This window comes from Exophiala bonariae (genome assembly GCF_035927105.1).
Source record: "Exophiala bonariae strain CCFEE 5792 chromosome Unknown scaffold_37, whole genome shotgun sequence".
NCBI lineage: Eukaryota > Fungi > Ascomycota > Eurotiomycetes > Chaetothyriales > Herpotrichiellaceae > Exophiala > Exophiala bonariae.
The window spans coordinates 284407-308565 of NW_027042512.1; the positions used below are offsets into that span (position 1 = coordinate 284407).

General features: G+C 50.8%; 10 protein-coding genes across 10 annotated transcripts; 4 read left to right on the top strand and 6 right to left on the bottom strand.

The window, feature by feature from the left end:
- Positions 1-49: 49 nt before the first annotated feature.
- LTR84_009314 (uncharacterized protein) lies at positions 50-1386 on the bottom strand (the record flags this gene model as incomplete). Its single annotated transcript, XM_064852854.1, has 2 exons — positions 50-1088; positions 1145-1386. The coding sequence occupies 2 exons, from the start codon at positions 1384-1386 to the stop codon at positions 50-52; spliced, it is 1281 nt and encodes a 426-aa protein (XP_064701079.1).
- A 1353-nt stretch (positions 1387-2739) lies between these two features.
- Positions 2740-3901, bottom strand: LTR84_009315 (uncharacterized protein; the record flags this gene model as incomplete). The annotated part of the gene is made up of 2 exons (XM_064852855.1): positions 2740-3367; positions 3420-3901. 2 exons carry the CDS (start codon positions 3899-3901, stop codon positions 2740-2742), a joined length of 1110 nt encoding a protein of 369 aa, XP_064701080.1.
- A 1154-nt stretch (positions 3902-5055) lies between these two features.
- Positions 5056-5670, top strand: LTR84_009316 (uncharacterized protein; the record flags this gene model as incomplete). The annotated part of the gene is made up of 1 exon (XM_064852856.1): positions 5056-5670. The coding sequence occupies one exon, from the start codon at positions 5056-5058 to the stop codon at positions 5668-5670; it is 615 nt and encodes a 204-aa protein (XP_064701081.1).
- Positions 5671-6090: 420 nt separating this feature from the next.
- Positions 6091-7149, top strand: LTR84_009317 (uncharacterized protein; the record flags this gene model as incomplete). Its single annotated transcript, XM_064852857.1, has 1 exon — positions 6091-7149. One exon carries the CDS (start codon positions 6091-6093, stop codon positions 7147-7149), a length of 1059 nt encoding a protein of 352 aa, XP_064701082.1.
- A 455-nt stretch (positions 7150-7604) lies between these two features.
- Positions 7605-8345, bottom strand: LTR84_009318 (uncharacterized protein; the record flags this gene model as incomplete). The annotated part of the gene is made up of 1 exon (XM_064852858.1): positions 7605-8345. The coding sequence occupies one exon, from the start codon at positions 8343-8345 to the stop codon at positions 7605-7607; it is 741 nt and encodes a 246-aa protein (XP_064701083.1).
- Positions 8346-9286: 941 nt separating this feature from the next.
- LTR84_009319 (uncharacterized protein) lies at positions 9287-12061 on the bottom strand (the record flags this gene model as incomplete). The annotated part of the gene is made up of 4 exons (XM_064852859.1): positions 9287-10443; positions 10494-11854; positions 11907-11933; positions 11994-12061. 4 exons carry the CDS (start codon positions 12059-12061, stop codon positions 9287-9289), a joined length of 2613 nt encoding a protein of 870 aa, XP_064701084.1.
- A 1763-nt stretch (positions 12062-13824) lies between these two features.
- Positions 13825-14571, top strand: LTR84_009320 (uncharacterized protein; the record flags this gene model as incomplete). The annotated part of the gene is made up of 1 exon (XM_064852860.1): positions 13825-14571. The coding sequence occupies one exon, from the start codon at positions 13825-13827 to the stop codon at positions 14569-14571; it is 747 nt and encodes a 248-aa protein (XP_064701085.1).
- A 1407-nt stretch (positions 14572-15978) lies between these two features.
- On the top strand, positions 15979-16884 carry LTR84_009321 (uncharacterized protein; the record flags this gene model as incomplete). Its single annotated transcript, XM_064852861.1, has 1 exon — positions 15979-16884. One exon carries the CDS (start codon positions 15979-15981, stop codon positions 16882-16884), a length of 906 nt encoding a protein of 301 aa, XP_064701086.1.
- A 952-nt stretch (positions 16885-17836) lies between these two features.
- On the bottom strand, positions 17837-19482 carry LTR84_009322 (uncharacterized protein; the record flags this gene model as incomplete). Its single annotated transcript, XM_064852862.1, has 2 exons — positions 17837-18877; positions 18934-19482. 2 exons carry the CDS (start codon positions 19480-19482, stop codon positions 17837-17839), a joined length of 1590 nt encoding a protein of 529 aa, XP_064701087.1.
- Positions 19483-21495: 2013 nt separating this feature from the next.
- Positions 21496-22913, bottom strand: LTR84_009323 (uncharacterized protein; the record flags this gene model as incomplete). Its single annotated transcript, XM_064852863.1, has 7 exons — positions 21496-21830; positions 21897-21964; positions 22023-22414; positions 22499-22566; positions 22621-22657; positions 22707-22726; positions 22787-22913. 7 exons carry the CDS (start codon positions 22911-22913, stop codon positions 21496-21498), a joined length of 1047 nt encoding a protein of 348 aa, XP_064701088.1.
- Positions 22914-24159: the final 1246 nt, after the last annotated feature.

Below are 24159 nucleotides of genomic sequence, written 5' to 3' on the forward strand. Positions count from 1 at the left end.
TTGACAGAAGAATATGTAGCCTCGTACCAAACTTCGTCGAATTCTATCTTCATCCGCCACCGCCAATCCCTTCTATCGTACTCTCTCCAGAGTGGTTATGACGATGGGAAATTTCATCACCGGTAGACGCTGGGACCAGGGTCTTGAGCCAGTCAGCCAGTCCTTGCTGCAATCGAGTGATACCCTCTGAATCATGCCAGAAATGGCCCGAGTCGGTCCGAATGGCGACGAACCGCGAGTTCGGTCTCGAATTGAGATTCTCTGTCCACCGCTGGAGTTTCCGGTCACTGGTGAAGGCGTCCTTGCAGCCGTAGATACATATGCACGGGTGGTTGGTCAGCTCCTCGAACTCCACGCCGGATGAGGTGCCGGACCCTTGGGACTCGGAGCCTCTATTCCTCCTCGTGAAATGTAATCGGGAGAACATGGTCGTAAACCCAGCTATCGGGGGCAGTAATGGAGAGATGAGAATGTACGCAATTCGAGGCACTATCGGTACATCACCCACTGGACCCGGGGGTTTCGATTTGGATTTCTGGGGCGAGACGACGCGGTGGTGGCTGATCTTTCGCCGGACATTATCGATACTCTGTCTGACCCGCTCCCCATCCAAGCTCCTCCTCGAAGATTCTCGACTCACCCTTCGACTAGCCACCTCCGATTCGTATCCACCCATAGCCACAGCCCGATGCGAATTCCGACTCGCATCGTCCGCAATGTTTCCTCGGACACGGCTGACGGAAAGTGACGTCTTTGGCACACTACTATGTATCTCCAGATAGGCCCTCGCGTCTCGAGACAAGTCTTCGGCTCGGAGTTTGATTTCGTTCTCGGCTGAATCAGAGGACGGTGCTCGGAATAGCTCAACCACCTGATCTCGAGGAGGGAGATGTGATGCGATCATGGACCCATACGAATATCCACCAAGGATCAGAAGGGCGTCAGAGCACCTTGGCAGTGTACTCGGGACTTCATGCTGATGGTATATCGCATTGATGTAACATAGAGCAAACCCATAGACCGACACGTAGTCTCCAAGCTCGGGTTTTCCTGTCCACGAAGTCTTCCCCGCCGAACCAGAGGCTCCCCTTGAATACAAATCAGATACATGACGGGCCCTGGGGATTGCCACGACGGGACTCACCTGAAATTGAACGTGATCAAGCTGCATCCCTGGCGAAGGAGCACCGCTCCGGCAAGTCCGACAACGGGGTCATCGTAACATCCGCCCAACGTGGCATAGGGATGAGCGAAGATGGCAAACACTCTGCCAAAGATGCCCGGGTTCTGTTCCGTTCTCCTGGGATAGTACAGACGGCAGTCTAGCTCCAGATCATCGTGGACGCTCGGGATTTTGAAGGCGTAGTTGGGCTTGGGAAGGGACATGTCGTTCCTCACTGACTAGTACACGCTGCCCCGCCTCGCCATGGATGCAGCGTATCGGCCTCGGAACAGGGCAGAGACACTAAGCAACAGAGGGGCGGAATAAAGATGACAGAATAATGAAAAGGAAAGCGGCGTCTTTAAAGATTTGTGCTTCGAGATCTGCACAGCCACTCGGCAACTATCTAGATCCCTGCCTAGGTAGGTTGGTACTTGAAGTTCACGAATCAAAACAGTAGTCCGCCAAGCATTTCTTTGCTGGCACTGCTCATAGATCATCGCATTCTTTATTGCAATTTCGGTGGATAAGATACTTGAATATTCAATTCCCCTGTCAAAGCAGGCATTTCTCATCATTTGTAGCCTTCAATTAACTATGTAGGTATGAATGAGATCAACCTTTACAGCTGCTACTCTTTCTAAGCAAGTTTGATAGACAAACAACATCAGAACCGTCCAACAAGTAACCAACCTTTCAAGTAGCTACCAAGCTGCCCCTAATCGAAGTGAGACCGGCATACTTCTATGGCTGCGCAATCACTGTTGGCTCCCGAGGCATCATCGATTCTGTACTCTGCAAAATGCCTGACCCAGGACCAATCTATGCCCGATCTGCTTCAAACAAAGTTCTAATCTCACCTGCGAATCAGGGCTGTCTCAATTTTCGTCACGGTGAGAGTGATAGAGACTGGTAATGCGGAAATCGAGCTGTTGGTGACAGTGTCCTCATTTTTCATGTGCGATTGAAGCCAATTTTTTCCATAAGAAAGTCTTCAAAGTCAGGACAATATCCCCAGGAATTGCGGATTCCTCTGACGTTAATTCGAACCTCGCTCCCCAGATGAGACCTGCTACAATGTTGATGAGCTTGATGTAAAAGTAGTTGGTTGGTGGGCCGCACAGGCTGGACGCAGGAGGCATTTGGCAAGTCCTACGCCTCCCGCCCTTTGCGAGCCAGGGAGGTGAGGCGTAAAAATGCCAGGTACCGCAGTGAATTTCCGGCCTATTTTTTGTGGCTCATGGTTCACGTCAAGGTGGTGGAAGGCAGACTTCCTTCTTTTCCGTTCTCGTGGCTAGGGAATTATCGCGTCGTTTCCCGAGTTGTCAAGGTAGAGAAGACAAGATGGCCAGTAAATTCACTGCAAGCTTTGCTGAAGCAGAACTCAAAGAGGCAGCTTTCAGCCAACGTTTGCTCAAAGCCTCTCTTCCGAGTGCTGGGGTGAAACTCGACGGGCTGTTCTCGATGACAAAGGGCTCAATGACGTGAGACTCGACATTCGCGGATTTGATTCACAATGGACAGGATACATTCTGCCCAGTGAGAGTGTATAACTGCAGATTGATTGCACCAGAGCTCTAAGGTGGGTCGATATTTCTGTTTCGTCGGCTGCCGCGGACTTCACGTAATCGACGGCTGTGTTCCGGATTGGAACCCCCTTCGAGATCGCTATCTGGATTTCTGCTTCTCCGACTTCGACTTCGACTCCTGTCAACTGGTCCAATCTCGGGTTCGTTGGAAGCAATGCGTTCTAATGGCGTTGATTTGCCCTTCGAGGAGCGCCTTCTCGAGTTGGGCGGCCTTTCGTCCATCTGACCCATCTCATTTCGATCTCGCGATCTGCGCCGTCTTGATCTTCTCTTCTCTCGGTGACCAGCCGGTGTTCCAAGAACAGCACCACTGGCCATGTCTTGTCCATCTTGATACTCGTATCCACGGGTTTGTTCCATATGCTTCGAAAGCATGTCAGTGGAGTACGGGAACGGGGTTGAGTGGAATACCTGATGCGGACCCCACAGATCTGGAGTTGCAGAGCGAGCACCGGCACGTTTTTCAGTTTCGGATGGAAAACCAGACATAGCAGCTCGCCTCTCATCGACCTTCCTACGATGGCGCCGTTTCAACCAGATGAGAAGCCATGTCAACAGCCCCAACCCGACAAGAAGAATTCCAAGCATAAGGATCCACTTCCAGTGTCCTTCGATCCTATGCATATGTCAGAATGGTTTTGGGGCAAGAAAAGTGTATTTTATTTTACCAGGACTGAGTCTTTGGCGCGGGTGTATTCGCGCTGCCAGTACCAGTACTCGTAGCACCCGAAGCGCTGTTTGTACTAGTTACTGTAATCACAACCACGCTTTGTGTAGCTGTTGTTGGAGTGCCAGCAGTCGTCGCCAAAGGGTCAACACCCTGACCAACAGCACTGCAGAAGCCTGTGAACCATTTCTGCAAGAGTACTCTGTCGGACTCTATGGTACACTCGGCGGTGCAGACAGCATCAGGACTGGAATATAGGCCTTGGAGGAAACTGCTTTGGCAGAAACAGTTCTCGTAGGTAAACTGGGAGGTGACGGCGACGGCGGGCGGTATGCAAAGATTCTGCGCTTGCAGTAGGAGATTGCAACCCACTCCACAGCCAGGAAAATTGGCAGAAGAGGAAGTAGGAACCAAGTTTTGGGCCCGTGCGACATCGAGGAAGAGGAGTAGGAGGAAGGTGAGGGTGGGGAGTGCTGTCTGCATTTTGATGTTGGAATGCATATTGGTGTACTTTGGACCGCGATCTATTGTCGCGCGACAGTGAAAAGTAGTGGAGTGGCAAATCACGGTATTTGATTCTAGACCTGAGGATGGGTGTAGCGAGCGTGGATGCGGGCACTGGCAGGATATGCTATGCAGAGCAGGCAGAAGGCTTCATGTGCCGCATTATTGCGACGCAAAAACGAATGTCGACGCTTCAAGAGCAGCTATGAAGCGGCAGGGAAAGAAAGACAAGTTAAACAGGAGCAGCAGAAGAGCGACAAGTTAAGTTAACTTGTATCTGGTAGCGCAACTGCAACCGCAACCACACCTCAGTTAAAGACACGGCAGGGATCTGGTCAACAAGCAGGCCGAGGGAGGGCGGAGGGTGGAGGGAAGGTTGTTCAAGTGGAGTGCCAATGCATGAGCTACAAGTCGCTAAACCACGAGTAGTTACCATTTCTACCCACGTAGCAGTTGGTAGCGAACCACACTGCATGAAAGATGCAGCAAAGAGTGTGAGGAGGAGAATGATAGACACGTTGGCAGCTGCCGAATCAAGTCCAATGCCGCATGGATCCTTCTTCCAAACAGAACGGAAGATCAAGATGCATCTCAGACTCAGAGAAGTGCTGGTGGTAGGGTGGCATTGGCCCATGGCGGCGAGAATTAGATGAGTTCATTTCAAAAGGACGTCGGTCATCATGCCACGCGACCGATCCATCAGGACACCACAGTTGGTGTTTGATTAGAGAATTACTTGGTATACAAAAGGCTCCTCCCGTGATAATAATAACAATGGATATTCCTCTGCTCCTTCTGCTCCTTCTGATTCTTCTGATTCTTCTCAAAAATGATGATGCTCTGACCCGGAAATCACACCTACTCGGTTTCCCCGCCCCCCTGTTAAACAGGCAAGGATGTCATGCCTAGAGTTTAGGCGTGGCGGTTAAACCTGCCCTCCCCCTCGTCCCCCCAGCAAGCTTGATTTCTTCCCCACCCATTCACTTTTGGCTCTCTCTGGTCCCTAATCTCTCAGCGCACCTATCAACCCGCCCATCTCACGGAGAGTTTTTGAATTACCTCTAGAGATTCATCTTCATTCGCTACCGTTTTGTGTTCTTGTTTCGTCAGCGGAAGAATGCTGTACCCTGGAAATGCAGGAACCACAAAGCCGTACCACTCTGCTGACAGACCTATTTCATAACCTGGTCGGAAAATGGAGCTTGGAGCGCAAGTTACACAGCGCGGATGCTTCAGAACCATCTGGCAATTGCACGGGAGAAGCAACATTCACCATCACTCAACCATCTCCTGTCATTGCTGATGATGGCTCCCTCCAGCTCGCTGATGCCGAGTTGCTCTATCATGAACAAGGCGAATTTGAGATGACTCCATCTGCCCAAGCTCAGGGCAACGTGGTCAAATTTGCATTTTCAAGAAAGTACATCTGGCGCCTGCAGAAAGCTCAAACCGCCCATACGATCAGTGTGTGGTTTACGAAGCCTGGCACCAATGTCATCGACTATCTATTCCATAAAATCGACATTCCTGTACGATCTGATGATGACTGCAAGATCCCTATTCAAGAAATCGTCCTCGATGGAAGTGGTGGCCACCTTTGTGTCGAAGACTTCTACAGCAGCTCGTACTCCTTTCACTTGAGCGCACCCTCGAAAGGCTCGAACATCCTATCCTGGTTTAGGACAACACATGAAGTTCGTGGACCTAAAAAGGACCAGCTAATTGAAACCACCTTCTCACGACCCTAAGGGGGTGATATTCTTCACATTTGGACAGAATCAAGTACTATTGATTTACACGTTCGTTAATTCTGTCGACTCCCTGATTTCGAGGGAGTCCGACCATCTGATCCTTCGCGTCAACGTCACATTCACCGTTGCCATGTCACAACCTGATAGTAATAGACAGCACCCTTATCCACTCGGTCTGAGTACCGCCTCGGGGAGTCTTTGGGCAGTCCTGATATCGGTGGATTCAAAACCTCCGAATGTGCACGGTGGGATTGCCGATGCCAATTGCCAAGACCCTTTCCGACGGCCAACTGGGTGCTTGATTCGTTGTCTCTGACGTCTGTCCACTTCTGGTTCTACTACAAAAGATTTGAACATGGCTCGTAAAGGACATTCTAAAAGGTATGAGCAAGAATTAGCAATCCATACTCGCACATCATGGCTACCTCTTTGATTGACTTGGATCTTCCCGAAATATTTGCAAATATCCCTCGCCATGAGCTCACGCTAGGCCCATCTCCAATTCATTCTCTCCCTCGCATATCTGAAGCACTTGGAAATCAAGTCGCTATCTATGCCAAACGAGAGGATTGCAACTCGGCTATTGCTTTTGGGGGCAACAAGACTCGTAAGCTAGAGTACTTGGTCCCTGAAGCCCTCGCACAGAAATGTGATACTTTGGTATCCATTGGAGGCTTTCAATCCAACCACACACGACAAGTTGCAGGAGCTGCAGCAAAATTAGGTCTAAAGGCCAAACTTGTCCAGGAGAAGTGGGTGCCACATGAAGACGTCGGATACGACAAAGTTGGAAATATCCAGCTATCAAGGTTGATGAACGCCGATGTCCGCCTCGACAATTCTGGATTCGGAATTGAACACAAAGACACTTTGAAAAACCTGACCCAAGAAGTCATCGACGCTGGAGGGAAACCATACTATATTCCGGCAGGTGCATCAGACCATCCCCTAGGAGGTCTTGGCTTTGCACGATGGGCGTTCGAGGTGCGCGCTCAGGAATTAGCCGCGGGCATTTTCTACGACACCATCATCGTCTGTGCAGTCACAGGATCCACGTTCGCCGGTATGATCGCGGGATTCAAGCTCCTGGAAAAACTAGACCGATCGCCGCCTCGGAAAGTGATCGGCATCGATGCATCGGCGAAGCCAGAACAGACATTTGCACAAGTCCTGCGCATCGCCAAGCAAACGGCTGGCAAGATCGGATTGCAGGAATCAGACATCCAGGAGAAGGACGTCATTCTAGACACTCGATACCACGCCGGCACATACGGTCTGGCCGACGAAGCAACTCTGGAGGCGATCCGCTTTGGCGCCAGAACTGAAGGTTTCATCACGGACCCAGTCTACGAGGGCAAGAGTCTTGCGGGTATGATTGACCTGATAAAGAGGGGAGAGATCAAGCCCGGAAGTACCGTTTTGTATGCACATCTGGGAGGACAGTTGGCCTTGAACGCGTACTCGGAAATCCAGTGAGCCGCAAAACGAGTGTAAATTATCCCTTGAAATGACGGAGCTCTGCCACATATCAATTGGATGGAGGGAGACTAAGCTCTTCTGTCTGGTAGCTTTGTAATCAGGCTCGACGAAGGTGAGGACTTGAAGCGTGAATAAGAGGGTGTACGAACCAATCTCTACTGTGTTCTCTCTGTTTTCCCCATCTCTTGCACCGGTATCTAAAGCGCTCGTGAGCTTCGATCTGGCGCTGGACGTCCAACAACGGCAAGGAAAGAGAAAAGTTACAGTCGATGTAAAAATCCCCAGTTCTTCTACATATCTAGCATAGCCAAGTACAAATATCTAGTTTGAAGCCACACTCTTCCTCTCCGTTTCACACAAGACACGCACAATGAGAACACCAGAGTCCATAATCCACAACACGCCTCGCCTCTTTCCCCTCCAACCACTCCAGTGGCACACATGATTCCAAATCAATTCACCTTGCCCGGCCTCTCGCTCCCCACACCATTAACGCGTCCATAAACCCACTTGACAGCGACGGTGATAGCAGCCATGACGACAGCACAGCCGGCAAACAGGGCCAAGCGCTGCTCATATCCAAGCAGCTCAAAGAGGGGATACGGGTAAAACCCATTGCGGGTAAAGCACCACTCGATCCAGAACCAATAGAGGAACGCAATGACGGTCGACAGGAGCGTGGCGGGCAGCGCGGCAATTGTCCAGGGCGGGCTCAACAGCAGCAGGTCGGCGAGCAGGAAGAGCGTCGGCGCGAGGTGGAAGCCCAGGTCCGCGGCCAGCGGCAGCTCGAGCTCCGGCGGGACCACGAGCGCCGGGTCGATGGCCCGTAGCCCCCAGTACAGCGTCGAGATGAGGATCTCCATCGGCGCCGCGCACATGGAGAGCGTGTTCTTGGCCGCGAACAGCGCCCGCGACAGCATCGTGTCCGCTGCGATGCCCAGTGTGAACGTCAGCGTTGCGAGTGAGAGCCCGATGATCGTCAGGTACTGGAAGTGCCAGCCGTACGCCTGGTTGATCTCGTTCGGGTGGCTGACTAGGTAGTCGAAGCTGTATGCGAACGATGCGAGGCCCAGCGTGTGCACGATCGCCGAGATGGTGCGCGAGGGGCTCTGGAGCCGCTGTAGTGGGTGTTGTCGTATCAGTGCGTCGAGCGCTTGCTCGGATTTGCTCCGGGGCTTTTTGGTCGTGGACATTTTTTCCCACTGGAGTGTTGTCCTGGAGTCGTGTGCCTCTCAGTATTTGTCTAGTGTTCTGAGTTGACGGTTGGGGTATTGGGATTCTCGTAGATCTCAAATCGACGTCGCTCGACGACCCTAGGCAAGTTGTAAGTTTCTTGATTGAGTTCAAAAATGACGTTGGCGCCCTCTAGCGATCCAAGAACTTCAAGAACCAGAACTCTAAACCAGAAAGCTGTTCTCGAATATGTAAGATCTGAGTCTATAGATAATCCGCCAAATGTAACCGATCTGCACCTCTGAAAAGGACACGAAAAAAGAGAGATCATGAGCTTGCGGGAGAAAAGTTTCCGGGAATCATGTTCGTGGCGACTACGTCAAATGAAGGTCCTCGAGATATATAAAATGCTGACGTGGGAGAAGTGGAGTGTGCGAATGAGAAGGTCGCAGTCGGAGATTAACTCGATACCAATGATTGAACCAGGTGGCACTGGGGAGGATCCGCTAAGGCTGAGGTGGATAACGACTACGACCTACGGAGCTCTGAACTCGCCACCAAAGTGGACCGTATGATGCATTCGTACATATCAAGAGATGAAAAGGACAGCCTTGTCTAACTACTGCTCACACGAGGGGTTTCGGATTGGATACTTTCACTCCATAGCCAGTGTGCGGCTTAAGAGCAGGTGAAAGTGTGGACGTTGTGAGCAAAAGGTGGCAGCCGAAATCAAAAACGATGAATTCAATCATCATAGCCTAGACGCCAACGCTCGGAGAAGGTAAATCACAAGGCTATATCAATCATGATTTTCATGCCCATGTGCTTGCGGGAATCTGGAGAAGAGTCATAGCCATGTACAAATTCAATCGAATTGCACAATGCCCGTAAAATCTCAAGAAGCATCCCTGAATATAACCAGACTCGGAGGGTGGATATCACGCAGAGAATTGCACAATCCTCAACCAAAAAATTCCCCAGTCACCAAGCTTTCCCAGCTGATGCCTGTCCTCCAGACTTCCTCCATTATTTTTCTTGCTCGACTTACTTGACACATACCAAGTCCCTCGGCGCCTTTGATCCGGCTCAGAACTTCGGCGCGATCAAGTGGATCTTCTGCCTCGACCCCAGCGGTGAACATGGGAAACAGCAGACATGCTTCTGCACTCCCGCCTTCACGAATGGTCTGCAATATCTTGACAATTTCATGTACTGCGACTTGCACTTTGCTATCACTGCGTGGTAAGTTATCCACTCGACGCAAAAGGTGTACCATCCCTGCCCAATGAAAAGCCGAATTGGTGGCGAGTGATTCTTCTGCATCCTTTTCTGACATGTCTGCATATGCAGAGCCACGACGAGCCCCAGCTAGCGTTGCCTTTTCAAGGTGAGGACTATGATGCAGACATGATATTTGTTCATGATTTCGTGCATCCTCCAGATCTTTGCGGAGCTTTTCGGCACGTTTCGCAACGGCGGGTGATGGTCGCCAGTCCTCATTTATCTGCCCAGTCTCCGCATCTATGCGATTCGCTTCACATTCCCGTGCCAGAACCGCAACCTGGGCAAGGATAGAGACACATCTCGTGGTGAACCCGAGTAAACAATCAATGGTAAAATCGTCCTCATCATCACCGTCTTCATCGGTCAAGGACAATTCTTTTGCCGACGTACTCTCGTCATGTGAACTTGACCAGTAATTGCCAACGAAAAGAGGCTCCTCGTTTCTTCGTCCTGACAAGGAGCCAAGCACATCAAGATATGCTAACCACCTTGTCAAAAAGTACATGACTGGATCTTTCCTTGAGATAGAATGAGGACCACCTCGACTCCGAATAATGCTTCGCGCAATACTCAGATGATTTTGCCACGGAATTGAGACCCCAAAACTGGATGGGGATATTATCTCGATCGAAGCAAGCATGATCGCGGTCGCCAAGTTTGCGTTTGAGACCTGTGTGTTGGAGACATTGTCCAGCGTCTGCCTCAAGGATGGAAATACATCGCGGACCCATACTGCGATTCGATTAACAGGTTCACGATGATTCAAAAGCCGAGCGCGATGGCAGGCGGAGTAAGCCAGGAGTAGATTCAGAAGATTTGGATTCTCCACAGCCACTATTGAGGGTTAGCAACCACGTAATATCAACAAAGCGCGTCAAACATACTTTTCGGCAGGATCGTCTTGAAGGGATTTTCCGGACAGTCGTGGGGGACGAGAATCCTCGCTGTGTGGTTGAGAAAATGGTGAAAGTAGAGTAAATTCATGGGGTTTTCAGAAAGAGTCCGGGGGAGAGGTTCCAGTTTCCGTGGAATCTTGATCTGTACCGGGGACGCATAATAGCCACCTTTCTGGAAGACGGTTTCACGACTACTGAGGCCAAATCCAAATTCGGGCACACCGAGGTCAGCATCATTCAGCCAGGCTTCAAAATCACTGTGTTCCGAGGGAGACATGCCGGATATGGCCATTGTATCATTGTTTCGCGGAATGTCCAGGTCGACATTACCGCGATCTTGTCCATATGTCTCAGTTGCCGTGTAAGATATCATCCTCTGATGGAGCGAACCGCGTCGTGGAATCTCTTCTTCTGTGTAGACATTTTGTTCATTCTGGAGAGGTAGAACAACATCATCAGGCTCGGGATCTTCAGATAGCAGGGAGCTGACAGAAATGCGACGATCCTCATTATCTTGGGAGATGTGTGAAGTGGACGAAGTCGCGGGGGTCAACGGATTGCTTAAATACGACGGGAAGAAGGTGGGAGTGTTGGGATTGAATTGGACCCTGGGCGGCTCATCGACATCATTCGGACCATATGACCCAGCCCTCTGATAGGTTTGAGTCCTCCCAAAGCTATCTGTGCGTGGGCTCAATCTCATTCTCTTTGCGCCATTGTATGGAGAGGCAGCGGTTTCTTGATAGCTCATGGGATTTGACGTGGGCATCGGGGGAGGCATGTGCATGCTCCCATTAAAGGCAAACATGCCATTGTTGGGACTTGGGCTTCCGAAACCTGTGTCGGAGGGAGATGGATATGAAGGAAGGGAGAGAGTATGTCTCAACGACGAGACGGCGGTCGTCTCCGCAAGGTTGCTGGTGCTGGCGCTTTCGCCCCACTGCGGAGTTCTCAGTATAGGTGGTGGTGGAGGGAGTATAGTAGGATTGAATTCAGGCGCCGGTACGGGGACGTGGGAGTCGTAATTGTGAAGTGAAGGCAGCGCAGTCTCTGGCGGGGTTTGATCGGGCTGGTAATGGCTCACGCTGACGGGCTGGAGATGCATAAGAGATGGTGAAGGACCAAGAATCTGTGGGCTCGGTCCATTGCTGTGCATGCCGTTGGAATAGCCGTTGAAATCAGACTGCGGTGAAGGTTGAGGTGGAGAGCCTCCGAAAGAGATAATTTGAGGAGTGCCCGGCTTGCCATCCTCTTTTCTTTTGGTCCGTCCATCCCAGTTCAAGCGTATGCTGTAATCGCAAGCCTCGCCTTGTCGCTGACAGTTGGCACAACTGGGTTTCTCTTCTCCACTACATTTCGGTCAGCATGGATCGAGTGAAGGCAAGGATGAGATGGAATCACCATTTGACTTTGCGGGATTTACAAGGCCTGCATCTTGTCAATACTCAAGTTGTGGAAGATGGGCCGAAGGCCACTTTGTGCACCTACCAGCAGCCATTCCTTGACCGTTTCTTGACCTCCTTGCCATCCTGGTCAGGCTTCTTGGGGCGCGGCATGGCTGAGATGGGGCAGTGTTACGGAGGAAGAGAGAGGTGCGACAATAGCATTAGGATGAAATTGAGGTTAATCGGCCAGGCATGGTTGTATGTGGTGCCAGTGGTGAATGGTAATCAACATGGACAGCATGTCGGAGTGCGAGTATGGAGATGCATGAGGAGCAGATGATGCACGAGAGGGGCAAGATTGGACGAGGGTGCCAGCGGGCGTGAGATGGAATAAAGTTGAAGACAGAAAAGGGAAAATTGGAGGACCACGAGGACTAGTTAGACTCGACGGCAAGGCAAGAGCGGGTGAAATACGGGACAGTAGTTGGTGACATGGATTGGATTTCAACAAACAGACGAGAAACGAGACTCGAGATAGAGAGATGGGTGAGCCTGAGGAGGGTGTAGAGTTAGTGTGGACTTTAGTTAGCGGAAGGGCACTTTGAATGGGCTCTGAAGCTAAGCGACTACCGAAAGCCCCCAGTATCCATTCTCCGTCTTCCGTACTTCGTAGCTTCTGTTGAATCGCCTGAAGGAGGAACGAGGGGTCCAAGGAATCAGGATAGGTGCAAATACCGATACTGAACACAGAAGAGGACAGACCAGTGGCAGAGTCTAATCATGACATTGAGCTTGTACCCAGGACGTTGGTCAGAGACCACTGGCGACTCCGAGCTTTGAGGCCGACCCTTCAATTGATGATGCTGGCATTCTGATTTGTGAATGGCACAGGTTCCAAGCACCAGCCGTGTAGGCTGAAGTTGAAGGTGCAGTGGCACTGGTACTTAGGAAGTCATCAATGGTCAACTCAAGAGCCTAAACGCATCCTGGCCCTTTTAGCACCACGGCAAACCCGAGCTGAACTTTGAGCTTGGAGCAAGCCAGAGAGAGACACAACTTGCAGGCCGCCGTGCACGGACCACCAGCATCAACCATTCTAAATCCTGTGGGCACTAAAGTACGAGTACCTGGAGTAGCGAGTTTTAGGTGTCCATAGAGGTCCCGTTCCCGGTGCTACCAGCGGGTGAATTGTTGTAGTCAGCAACCAACTTCTGCTGTCATTCATGTGCTTGGCATCACAGGATCCAGTTTCGAATTTAGGAGCACGCTTCGACCAGTCTGTCCATGTCCTCGGGATCAAGCTTATACAAATCAGGACCTTCAAGATCAGGCATCCCGGCCTGGCGAACTCCAGGATCGTTGAAGAATAAATGTGAGATTAAAGTTCAGTGCGTGGGGTACATGCGCGCTGTGCATCAAACGCCGACCTCGAGATCTCAATATGCCTGACGGAGTAGTAGATCGTAGGCTCAGTGCCTGGGCATTCTTTCTCTCATGGCAGGCATGCCTGGAAATCTCGAGCCTGGAGTACTCCCATCACATGTACTAGTGTGGCAAGAAAATGTCTTCAAGAGAGCCAAAGATACCTGATAAAGCACGTCGATAATCGCAGTGTATTAGACTTGTAAATGCTGTATAGCGACCATGGACGTGATGTCGGAATATCTCTATACCGCAGTTTCGCGACTGTCATACCAGAATTTCCTATTCTGGGCTTAGTCAAAACTCAAACATACGCTACTTTGTGAATTCTACTAATGACTTTGCTATCAGCGACTTCAAAACTGCGTTACCATCTCGTACATCGCACGGCAGTGGGTGTTTGTGAGACGCCAAATAAATATCTCCCACCAACGGCGTGTTTCTGAGACATCCTACCTAGTACGCCTGAGCTACCTGTCCTCGACTTTCTCCATCGGCCAACACCTATTGTCATGGCTGCAACCTCTTCCAAGCTGGGTTTGCAAGCCTCCCAAGCAGGTTCGCTTCGAAGCTATCCCCAAATCCGCACCACAATACCCAAACGCCAAATGTCATCAGCAATTATCTCACGGAGACCTCGTGCTCCTTCACATCTTCTTCAAGCCTCGAGTCTAGCGCTGCTTGCTACAAATCCTGCACGGTCAACCCCACCTCCATCATTCTTCGCTCCTTCTGTGAGCAGATCCCGAAATGCTTCTACCACTTCCAAATCTGACCCAAGGTCGGATGTTCTTGACTGGAATACATTCTTCAACCTCCGAACATCTCGTCGAAGGTACGCTCTGACCTCATCGATCATCACATCGGCCGGCTCCACCACTGCTGCCATTGTAGCCTTCTCGGAGATCCCAGACCTAGCCAATACTGTTCAATCCATCATTCCTACAGATCCTTTTGTGAGTATGGGAGTTGCCACCTTTGGTGCCACATTCTTTGGCTGGCTCATTGGCCCGGCTTTCGGAAATACAGTCTGGAGACTTCTCCATCGCAGCCGACTGCCTGAATTTACCATCAAAGAGAAGGCTTTCTTCGAGAGGATAAAAAAGCACCGGGTCAACCCCAGTGGAGCCAGTACAAACAATCCAGTCCCTGATTTCTATGGTGAGAAAGTCGGCAGCGTAGCAGGCTACAGACGATGGTTGAAAGATCAGAGAGCTTTCAACAGGAAGAGAGGAGGATCATATCCCACCAAGGTCTAAACTACTACAACGGATAACACATGAAGGTACGAATGGTAGAATTTGAAGGTCATAAGGAAAAGACAACCCGAGAGTTTACTTCAACAAGTCCACAAGTGTGGTGCCGTTGCAAGGATTGAAAGGTGATTACTACCTGGAGTAATCAGTGAATGTAATACCACCAAAAACACATTCCATTGTACAACATTGAACATTACCGACATGACAACATAATTGCTCCCACTCCATACTGGGCTTATGACCATGGTTTCCTTACATGCTCAACTCGAAGCTAATCTCGTCAACATGAACTTTCCCATACAAGGTAAACGGCATCTCAAATACTTGTTCCTCTGGAAACTACGAACTATCGGTGGCATTCCAACTATTGGTACAGGTGATATCGCTTGCTATTCTGAGACCTTCCATCAGATTGAACTGTCAGCCATTAGGGGAAATATCGAGGGCGATATGAACAACACTCCACCAACAGAATACAGCCCTGAAGAACCTCAAACATAGCAAGACCTGCAAATTCTCAGCGGACCGAAGATGGTCAAGCCTCTCTCTCTGTGTTTCTGTACGAGGTATTCCGATATATACCGGGCAGTGAAAGGACTTGATGGGATCATGAATGTCCCTGGCCGATCTGGGAATGGAGATCGAAGCACTAGTATTAGTGATATATATGTTTTTCAAAATAACAATGCGGAACCTATTCCCATCTCACCTGACCATGGATATTCCTTCTACTTGTCACAACATCCCAGTAAGTACCTAAGGTAATTTGAGACCCGTCCGGACAACTGGGCGTCCAGATGTTGCTGGCTACAGCCTTCCTGGCCTGCCTCGGAAAACTCTCGGTGACTCAGCGCTGGAATGAGTCAGCCCATAGCAATTGATCATTGGACAGACCTGTGCCCTCCAACAACGTTACCCAATGACCTTGGTCCAGGAGAATCCGTTCTCTGCCAAAATGATCAGCCATCTTCACTTGTCATGGCGGACAAACTGCCGGAACATTTTCCATGAGGTTTCATGTCTCCATTCATATACCTTGCTGTGAGCCATTTGATTGCTCAAGATTAGAAAGACGTCAAGGCAAGTACACCTGTGTCCACCCCAGCATTTCAACTGTGGCATCCTATTTGCTCATCGGTAAGCTTCATCCGGAAGAGCTTGATTATTTGCCACACCATTTCACGCTTCAAGACATCAATAGGACCAGGGGGTTTCTGAAAATGGACAGAATGCATTTTCATCCACCTGGTGGGTATATATGCTGCTGGCCGCTTGCATCTGAGGTAGGAAGAAACCATCCACAGACCCTCTCTGAGAATTTCATAACATACGTGATTGGTATCAGGTACCCATTGTCTTAAGGAAGTGGCATCACTTCATCTCCAAGACTACTAGTCACTAAATACCATGTCTCTCATCTCTGTACTGGGCTTCAGGCCCTCATCCTCATCTGGCTCATCCGAGAGCACTCACTGGGCCATTCTCATCTCTCCACACCCACCATCCACCAAGCCCCAAAAGTCAAAATCTCGGTTCTTCCATCCCAAGATCACAACCACAGAGCAACAATCAGACTCGGCTCTATTTGACATGAACAAGCATCAACTCCGCCAGCAGCAGTTTCCCATCCCTTTGAAGGAAGCGCCAAATAGCACAGAATCTACCACCTCTAGATCCTCGGAAACACCGCCCGAGGCAGTGACCGTCACCACCCTCGATGCCGACACCTCTCACCCACTACAACTGACGCTCAAAATCAACGCAAGCATTCTCGCACAAACGCCACAGCGACTAATACCCAGGCTTTCCGAACGCTTGTACCACACACCGACCTATGGCTCTGAAGACGACTGGCTCCGTGCGGCCCTGAGCTTAATGCACGACATTTTACTTGAGCCGGGATTTGACGTCGACCAGTTCGTCGAATATGCCACCTCGGCAGCCAAGGAGTACACCATGTACGAGGCCAGCTCGGAAGAACAACAGAACAACGAAGGTCGACAAGTCCAACGACCAGACATGGAGACCGAAGACTCCACCGTTCTCACCCTCGACTACAGGGCACACATGGCGCAGAGCGCCTCGGTCAAGGCAATGCTCAATCGCGATCCGCAACAGCAGCTGACACCGCCCGAGAGCCCGAGACTCCAGCACGTGAAGCAACAGCAACAGCAAGGTCAAGGGCAAGAGCAGAAGAAACCACGCACGTGGCTCGGCTTCCGTATTTCGATGGCTCCGACTGTGCAAAGTAGGAGGCCGTCTCAGAGATATAGCTTCGAGAGGCAGGATGACCCGTACGGCGGACTGATGTAATTGGGGTTCTCCTTGCCTACTCCATTTACAACTCTATTTGTGCGACGAGGTGCAGCATTGTGGACATGTGACTGCGTTAGCCATGTCCGGCGCTTGGTCGAGGGTGTCATTCCGTCGAGCATCCAGCGAACTCCTCCTCAATGAGAGAGTGTGTGTGCAAACGTCCCCTGTGCGTCTCATGGATGTTTGTTCTACATGGAACGGGATGAAACGAGACGTGTCCTCCCACGCTACGGAGTCCAATCATTGGGCTTGTCAAGCCAGCCGTGAACAGATGAGATGGAAGAAGTCGAAGGTCAGATAATATGATAATATGATATGATATGATATGTTGAGATTGTTGGATTTATTCTCTGTCTCTCCTAAGCTTATCCATTTTCCTTCTCTTCTTGTAAATATCTGCAATGATCATCATGACCCTCGGGACATCTGTTCTCCTCATCGTCATCCATACTTTAGATTTTTGGTTCTTCGTGCTCCACATAGCCATCCATCCAAGATACAGGACCATCATCCATGGCAATCAGGACCCCTTTCTTCCAAAGGGACATCTCAAACTCCAAGCCCTTGTACTCTCCTGCCACCGGGATATCAACGAGCGATTCAGCGATGATGGGGTATTGGTCTGTTTCATCCCCGACCCACATAAATTATATAATAAAAAAGAAATCAAGAGACACACACAAGGAAATGAAATGAACGAGGAGCAAAGGAGTCATGTCCATCAACCGACAAGCCCCTTTGCCTCCAAACACCCGACCAAAGAACAGCATGCGCTAGAACCCAATGATAACCCCGGCCGGTGTACATACAGAGATGTAACTATGTGTGTATGTATGATTGTCCTACCAAGCAAACGCCAAACCAGAGCAGAACCCCAATGCCAAAGTGTGAAGGAAAAGCACACGACAAGACGAGTCCGACAAAGCCAGGCTCATCGTCTGGCGGCATTTCAGAACGCCTGACCGGGCGTGGGGGCCCTCGCGGACGTCTGATACGCGCCGGGGATGGGGACGGCGGCGTAGGTTTGCTCGCCGTCGGCGGCCTCGGCGTGATTGTGGATTCTGTCCTCTGGCTTGGGCAGCGGGGAGGAGAGGGGTGGCGAGACGGCGCGAGAAGTGTCGATGGCAAACGTCTCGGCCGCGGGGGCCTTGGGCGTCGCGTGATGCACACGGATGGGCGGGGCCTGCAGCCTGAAGGGCGAGGCGGTGGTGTTGCTGCCAGCGGACTGGGGCGAGCGGACGGGCGACTCGCCGCGCTCGGCGCTGTTGTATGCGTCGTAGGCCTTGCTGTTGTGATAGCCCGGGAAGGCCGGGGTGCGGGGCGTCTGTGCGAAGCCCGGGGTGTTGGGGGCGGACTGGGTGCGCAGCTGGGCGAGGTAGAGATCTGTGCGGGCCTTGTCGCGGGCGTCCATGGACTTGCGCAGCCGGTTCTTGCTCCAGAAGCGGTAGAAGACGATGCCGTAGATGGCGATGACGATGACCTCGACCACCACCTCGATGATGCAGCAGATCAGCGACCAGTCCTGCAGCCGGCACACGAGCGCGTAGTGCACGTCGTCCTCGAACAGTTGCCGCCGCTTGTTGTCCTTGCAGCTCCACCCCCACATGTCCTGTCCGTTCCCGTTGGATTTCGAGCCGTGCAGCACCCCGGCCCCGACAACCCACATGATGATGCTGAACATGAACCATCCGACCGCAAACATGGTGTAGTAGACGGCGACTTTCTCGGCGCGGCGGTGTCCGCCCCGGCAGTAAGCAAAGATGACGACGATGGAGAACAGTAGTGAGACACATGCGATCGACAGCACGACGATCTGTGGCCATGTTTTTTGGTTGGGTGCCCATGCGGGCATGTTGTTGCGGGGTGGGATTGCTTTGGTGGCGTGGAAGATGGTCAAGACCGTCGAGAGCATGGCGAGCACGATCAGTGAACAGCTGAAGTTGACACCGCGGAGAATCATTTTGGCCATGCGCACACGGGTTTTGACTTTCTGTAAAATTTGTCAGGATTGCCTGGGTTTTTCCATTCTACAGAACAAAGACTTACCAGATCCTTGGCCTGTTCCTTGTCGGTGCTGTCTTCCTGCTTCTCCAACATTACTTCTTCTCTGAACGTTGGGCTTAACGGGTTCAGTAGACGTGCTGCTGTGCCGGGTGTCTTGAGAGCGGATTTCAACGGACCACCACCGGGATTGAGATCACCTCGTATCGTTGCATGTTGTTCGACAGGTTGGTTGTCTGAGATATAGCCGAAGCCAACATCTGATGGCTTGGGAGTGGCCCTTGCGTTGTCGGTTTGATGGTCTGCCATCTTGGGATCTGCGAATGGAGATAGATGTTCTCCAGGACCATCCGCTGGTGAGAAGACAGAAGTGGCTTCGGCAAAGCGAGCCTTCCTCACTGGTTGATTCACCGACGGAGCAGTAGAGGAAGCCGTCGAATTTGTCCTCGAGGGGAATGCTCTCACGTTACTTCTGAAGTCTGATTTTTCGTCGAGGTCGAGGTCGGAAAATCCAACAGCGCGGGTGTTGCGTTTAGAAGAGTTAGCGGCGGTGATGTCGATAGGCGAAACTGGTTCAAAGTGGGATGGTGACATGGTTTGGCTGGAGATAAGAGGCAGTCTTTGAACTTATGACACCCTGGTGGTGGGTAGGACAGGGATTCTCCAACCAAGGGCGGCGGTGCCGGTGCTACTAGCCTTGGAATTTGTATGCTGTTGACAGTGCTTATGTGAGACGGAAACGGAGATCCGAGGATATATACGAACGGCGACACCAGGTATGTTGTCCGTAAGTATTTCTGTCGAGAAGGGAGGCGATGGGATGGTTTATCGACGACGAGAACCAGCTCGAAATCAATAAGAAATTAATGATAAAGAGAAGGTTGTGTAAAGGGACAGACAAGTTGTCGATGGGATGGGGGGAGGGTCGAGTAATAGGTAACCTCCTGGGTCTGAATTGGTCGGGTCTGGTCTGGTCTTGTCCGGTCACTGACCGATGGGCGCTTCGAATGAAAAAGAGGCACCAGGTGAGAAATTGATTGCTACCGGCCAGGCGGTCGGGATGGCAAATAATGCTGAGTGCTGAGTATTGAAGTGTGGCTCTGCACCTGATTCAATGATGGAAACAGGTTCTGTGGCGATTGGCGCTTTGCGGTCACCAGAAGGGTCTGCTTCTGGGTTGCTTGATTGCTTGATTTATTGTGGATTCGTAACTGGCCTGAATGATATGTTGACGATAGGATTGGGCAGCTTCGAGACAGGGCAGGGCGATTTTCTATTTCTTTCTCAGTAGTAGGACCGACGAATATGGGACTCAACGAAGCCTGCGTGAGTTTGAAGAAGATGAAGGGAAGCAAGACAACAGATGGGCAAAGACGGGAAAAAGAATGGTTAATGCAATGAAGCTTGGATTGACTATCTTAATGAGGATTTCTGTTTGGAGTGTGAGTGGTCTGGTGAAGCTTCAAGGTGGATGCTGCCGCCATTGAATTTGGTCCATACTAGGCGCTTGATGGGCAAAGTGGACTCGAAGAGGACTCGAATTGGCATGATAGACAGGCGGTTGGATGAAGATTGAAGGCGGAAGGACTAGGACAGAATGTAGAGATGAAAGGTTGGCGGGTGATGAAAGTGGGATGGAGAGCAATGAGTGGTTGAGAGGTGTTGACGAAGCGCCGAGGTGATGGCAATTAATGCTGAGGTGGCCAGTCAAGATGGACATGATCCCTGGCCACGACCGCCGAACCCATGCCCACCATTATCCCATTGGCTTCATCTTGTCGTTTTCTGGCCATCGAGGTGTACGGACGACCTTGCCAATGTCGACCTGCATTAGACGCCTGCTGGATATTGACTCCCGGCATTAGTCAAAGCTGTTCAGTTACATTCCCAGGTGATGGATAAAATCAAGTGCATGTTCCTTAACATAGCTACCGACCTACCTCAGTTGACTTGAACGAGTTGGAAAACATGATGATGATGACACGAAACTCACTTCGTGGCCCAGGTCAGCCTCGTGATCCTTTGAGGCTATGGGCTGATGGATGACAACCTCAAGTTTATACTTGAGTATTTTGGTAGGTACAGATGGCGGGGTAAGTGCGTGCCTGGGTACTTCCCGAGTCCCGGGTGCATCTGGGTGCGATAAGTGGGTGTCAGTGTCACAGAGCGGAGCGTCCAAGGCCTAGAACTTGGTTCTCCAGCGCACTAACCACAGGCACCCCAGGCATAGACACCACGGGCACTCAATAATCATCGGGAGTCTGTCCTCTGAATCCCCGCACTATTTTTGGAACTCGACTTGATCACCATTCGTAGTCTTTTTTTAGCACTCATCACACACTGATCTCCAATATCTCTGCAGGGCGACAATGACAACTCGGTGTCTCGTTCTCGTTCATTAGTACCTCGTATGGAGCACACCCGTACTATGTCATAAGATCACACAACTAAATACACAGAAGGTTCACTTTTAGATGCGCTCTGTCTGGACCAGTGCCACGCAACAACATTACACCACCTTAGTTTTTTTGACTTGGAAGGCCCTGGGCCCGTTTCATGCCCTTCATTACCCCGAAAAGTGCGTCGAGATATCCCCCAATTAGGTATCTAGGTAGTTACTTCTTTCACATCCTTCAAAACAAAAAGTTGCTGCATGTGAACTCCACTTGCATCCTTTTTGTCCATCAAGTTATCGGCCCTCAACGATGGTGACTCCCCGATGCTACCTGTGTGTTCGTACAGGGTGCGATCTTCCGTGCTCTGTGTGCGAGTCATTGAATCCGACGATTGTTGTGCGGAGCTCTTCGACTTGAACTCGCAATATGATCGGCGGACACTCTCATATGCGGCCACGGATCTCTGTTTGATCGCCCCTGCACAGGCTGCACAGATCCCAACGTGGTTTTCCACCGCTGCCCAAATCCATATGAGTGCATAGTTTGCTATTTCAGATCAACACCATCAGACTTGTTCGGCGTGGTTGGGGGCCAGGTGACTATTTGACTCACATGAAATATTGTCTGACGTGGCGATGCCATACACTGCCACGAAACGGAAGATACTTGCAAGAACGACCCTGTTGGTTGGTGAGCATAATCTTATATCACTGTAAGAAGGATGTCGGATAAACTCACAGCCCGCCAACAGCAAACAAGGCGTAGATGCTCAACCGATGTCCTCGTAGCATATCCACATTCCGTAACAACCATATCGGCATCAAGTATAAGACCAAATCATTGACGATCATGATGATCGAGTTGGCATAGAAGAATGCAATTAGATTGATACATTTGCCAGAGCTTTCTTCCTGTGGATCAAGGTTCTGTTTCCATACCAGATTGAGTGGTATGCATTGAAGTAGAATCACAATCACCGAACTGATGCCGAATGCCGCCGCCACAAATTGCATAAAGTGAATAAAGTATCTCTGAGGTCGGCTGCGTGCCAGGCCATAGTAGAAAGTCAACCAGGCATGCTTGACAAGCATGTTGCACAAGAAATAGGGGGGAAATGCCGCAACGATGAGCTGCTCAAACATATTCTGATCAGCACTCGCAATTCAAAAGGAGGCAATAATGCTCTTAAAGCTCCAGGACATATTGGACTGTACCTTTTGCATGGACACTCTGGAAGCAAATTCTTGAGCTGAGATCTCGGCACCGAGGCCTTTTGCCGCAGCTGTATGTATCTTAGAAAGAACTTCCAAACTTGGCCATCGAGGTAGATACTTACCAGCACAAACAAGAGATGTCATGACCAGAGCGAAGAACTATAATGGAGGTTAACGAGGACAACAAAGTCATCCCATCGAAACATACTGCACTTGCAACCAAGAACCCTACATGATAGTCAATCAGTACGAGGGCACCCGATATCATCTTGACAAGCCGATACTCACATTTGCTAGCATTCAACTCCCCGGTTGCCTTGTACTGGCGTTCCAACTGTATTGACACTGAAACGATGGTCGACACAGCCAGCACGATGCTGGTGGCCACCAAAACCGCATCGTTCGACACCAACATACTGTACCTATCGACAATAGGTGACGAGGTGTAGGCGACAAGACGACTGCGGGTCTCCGTGCAAACGTAACCTGACGGAAGGATAGACCTACCTTGAAGGGTTGATGGGGGTGCCCGACCCTCATTATAAGGGACTCGCAGTCTGTGCGTCCACGCTTTTGTCGGCCGTGCGGGCGAACATGTTCGATGGTCACGCAGAAAGAGAGACGAACTTCGGCTATGCGTAACACTATCGATCGCCACTTCGGATCAAAAAGCAGAGGTCGCACGGTGATCTTGAGCCATCAAGAGCCAAACGTGGGAAAGTCAGGGTTTTTTCCACCTGGTCCACCGCCATCGGGGAACTGCAGCTCAAGGTGTCAAAGGACTGCCTCAAGTCATCTTAGTCCTCGAGAACCCCGTGGTGACAGGTGTGTGGACAGGGTGTTCATCAAGGATTGAGAAAACCGTTAAGGGAGTTCGCCCAAACGACACCAAAGAGCCGAGCGGCCTGCCAATTCTGGGGATCTGGCTTTGAACTTGAACGGGACGGCGTGTGGGAAGTGGATTGGAGAGAACGACCTGTCAACTTTGAGCTGTCAGAAACGGATGCACGGCCCTTCTTGTACTTCGAACTACTCGGTCCAAAAACTGGACTATCGACCAAGACCATGATCACGAGTAGATCGACGGTGGAGAAAGAGATTCGAATTCGGATGTGAGCACAGGGCATCACTAACATTTTGACCCACTAGTGATTGGCATCGTAATCTGATCTGGGAGGATTTTGGTGTTCGATGAACCATGACGGAAGTGCGATGCGAGACCTTAAACAGACCTCGGGTGGGCTTCATCCCTCCCACAAGATCCAAGTACGAGTAGTTTATTAGATACAATTGGATACGACGACAACTTGAACAAGGCCAAATCTTACCACATCGAGGTCGTGTCTATCACACGAAAAAACATTTGGCCCTGGACTGCATGTCCCGGATTCCCGGTGGGTTTCTCGGGCTTGGGTCCATGCAGGAACGGTTTTTACGGCATCTTTCTGGGTCAATCCTTGCTCACCAAATCTAAGATCGTGGCGAGCTTTACGCCGTTCAAGCTACGAAAACTGCACCTCGAACTTGAACCCTTGCAAGATATTGTGTAATGGTTATCGTGTCTCATGACCGTCAGGTAATTGCTAACTTGGTTGCATGGCTCTGTGACAACTTGAGGTGGACCGGAATCTGCTGATATCGATGCGGCTCTAACCCCCAAT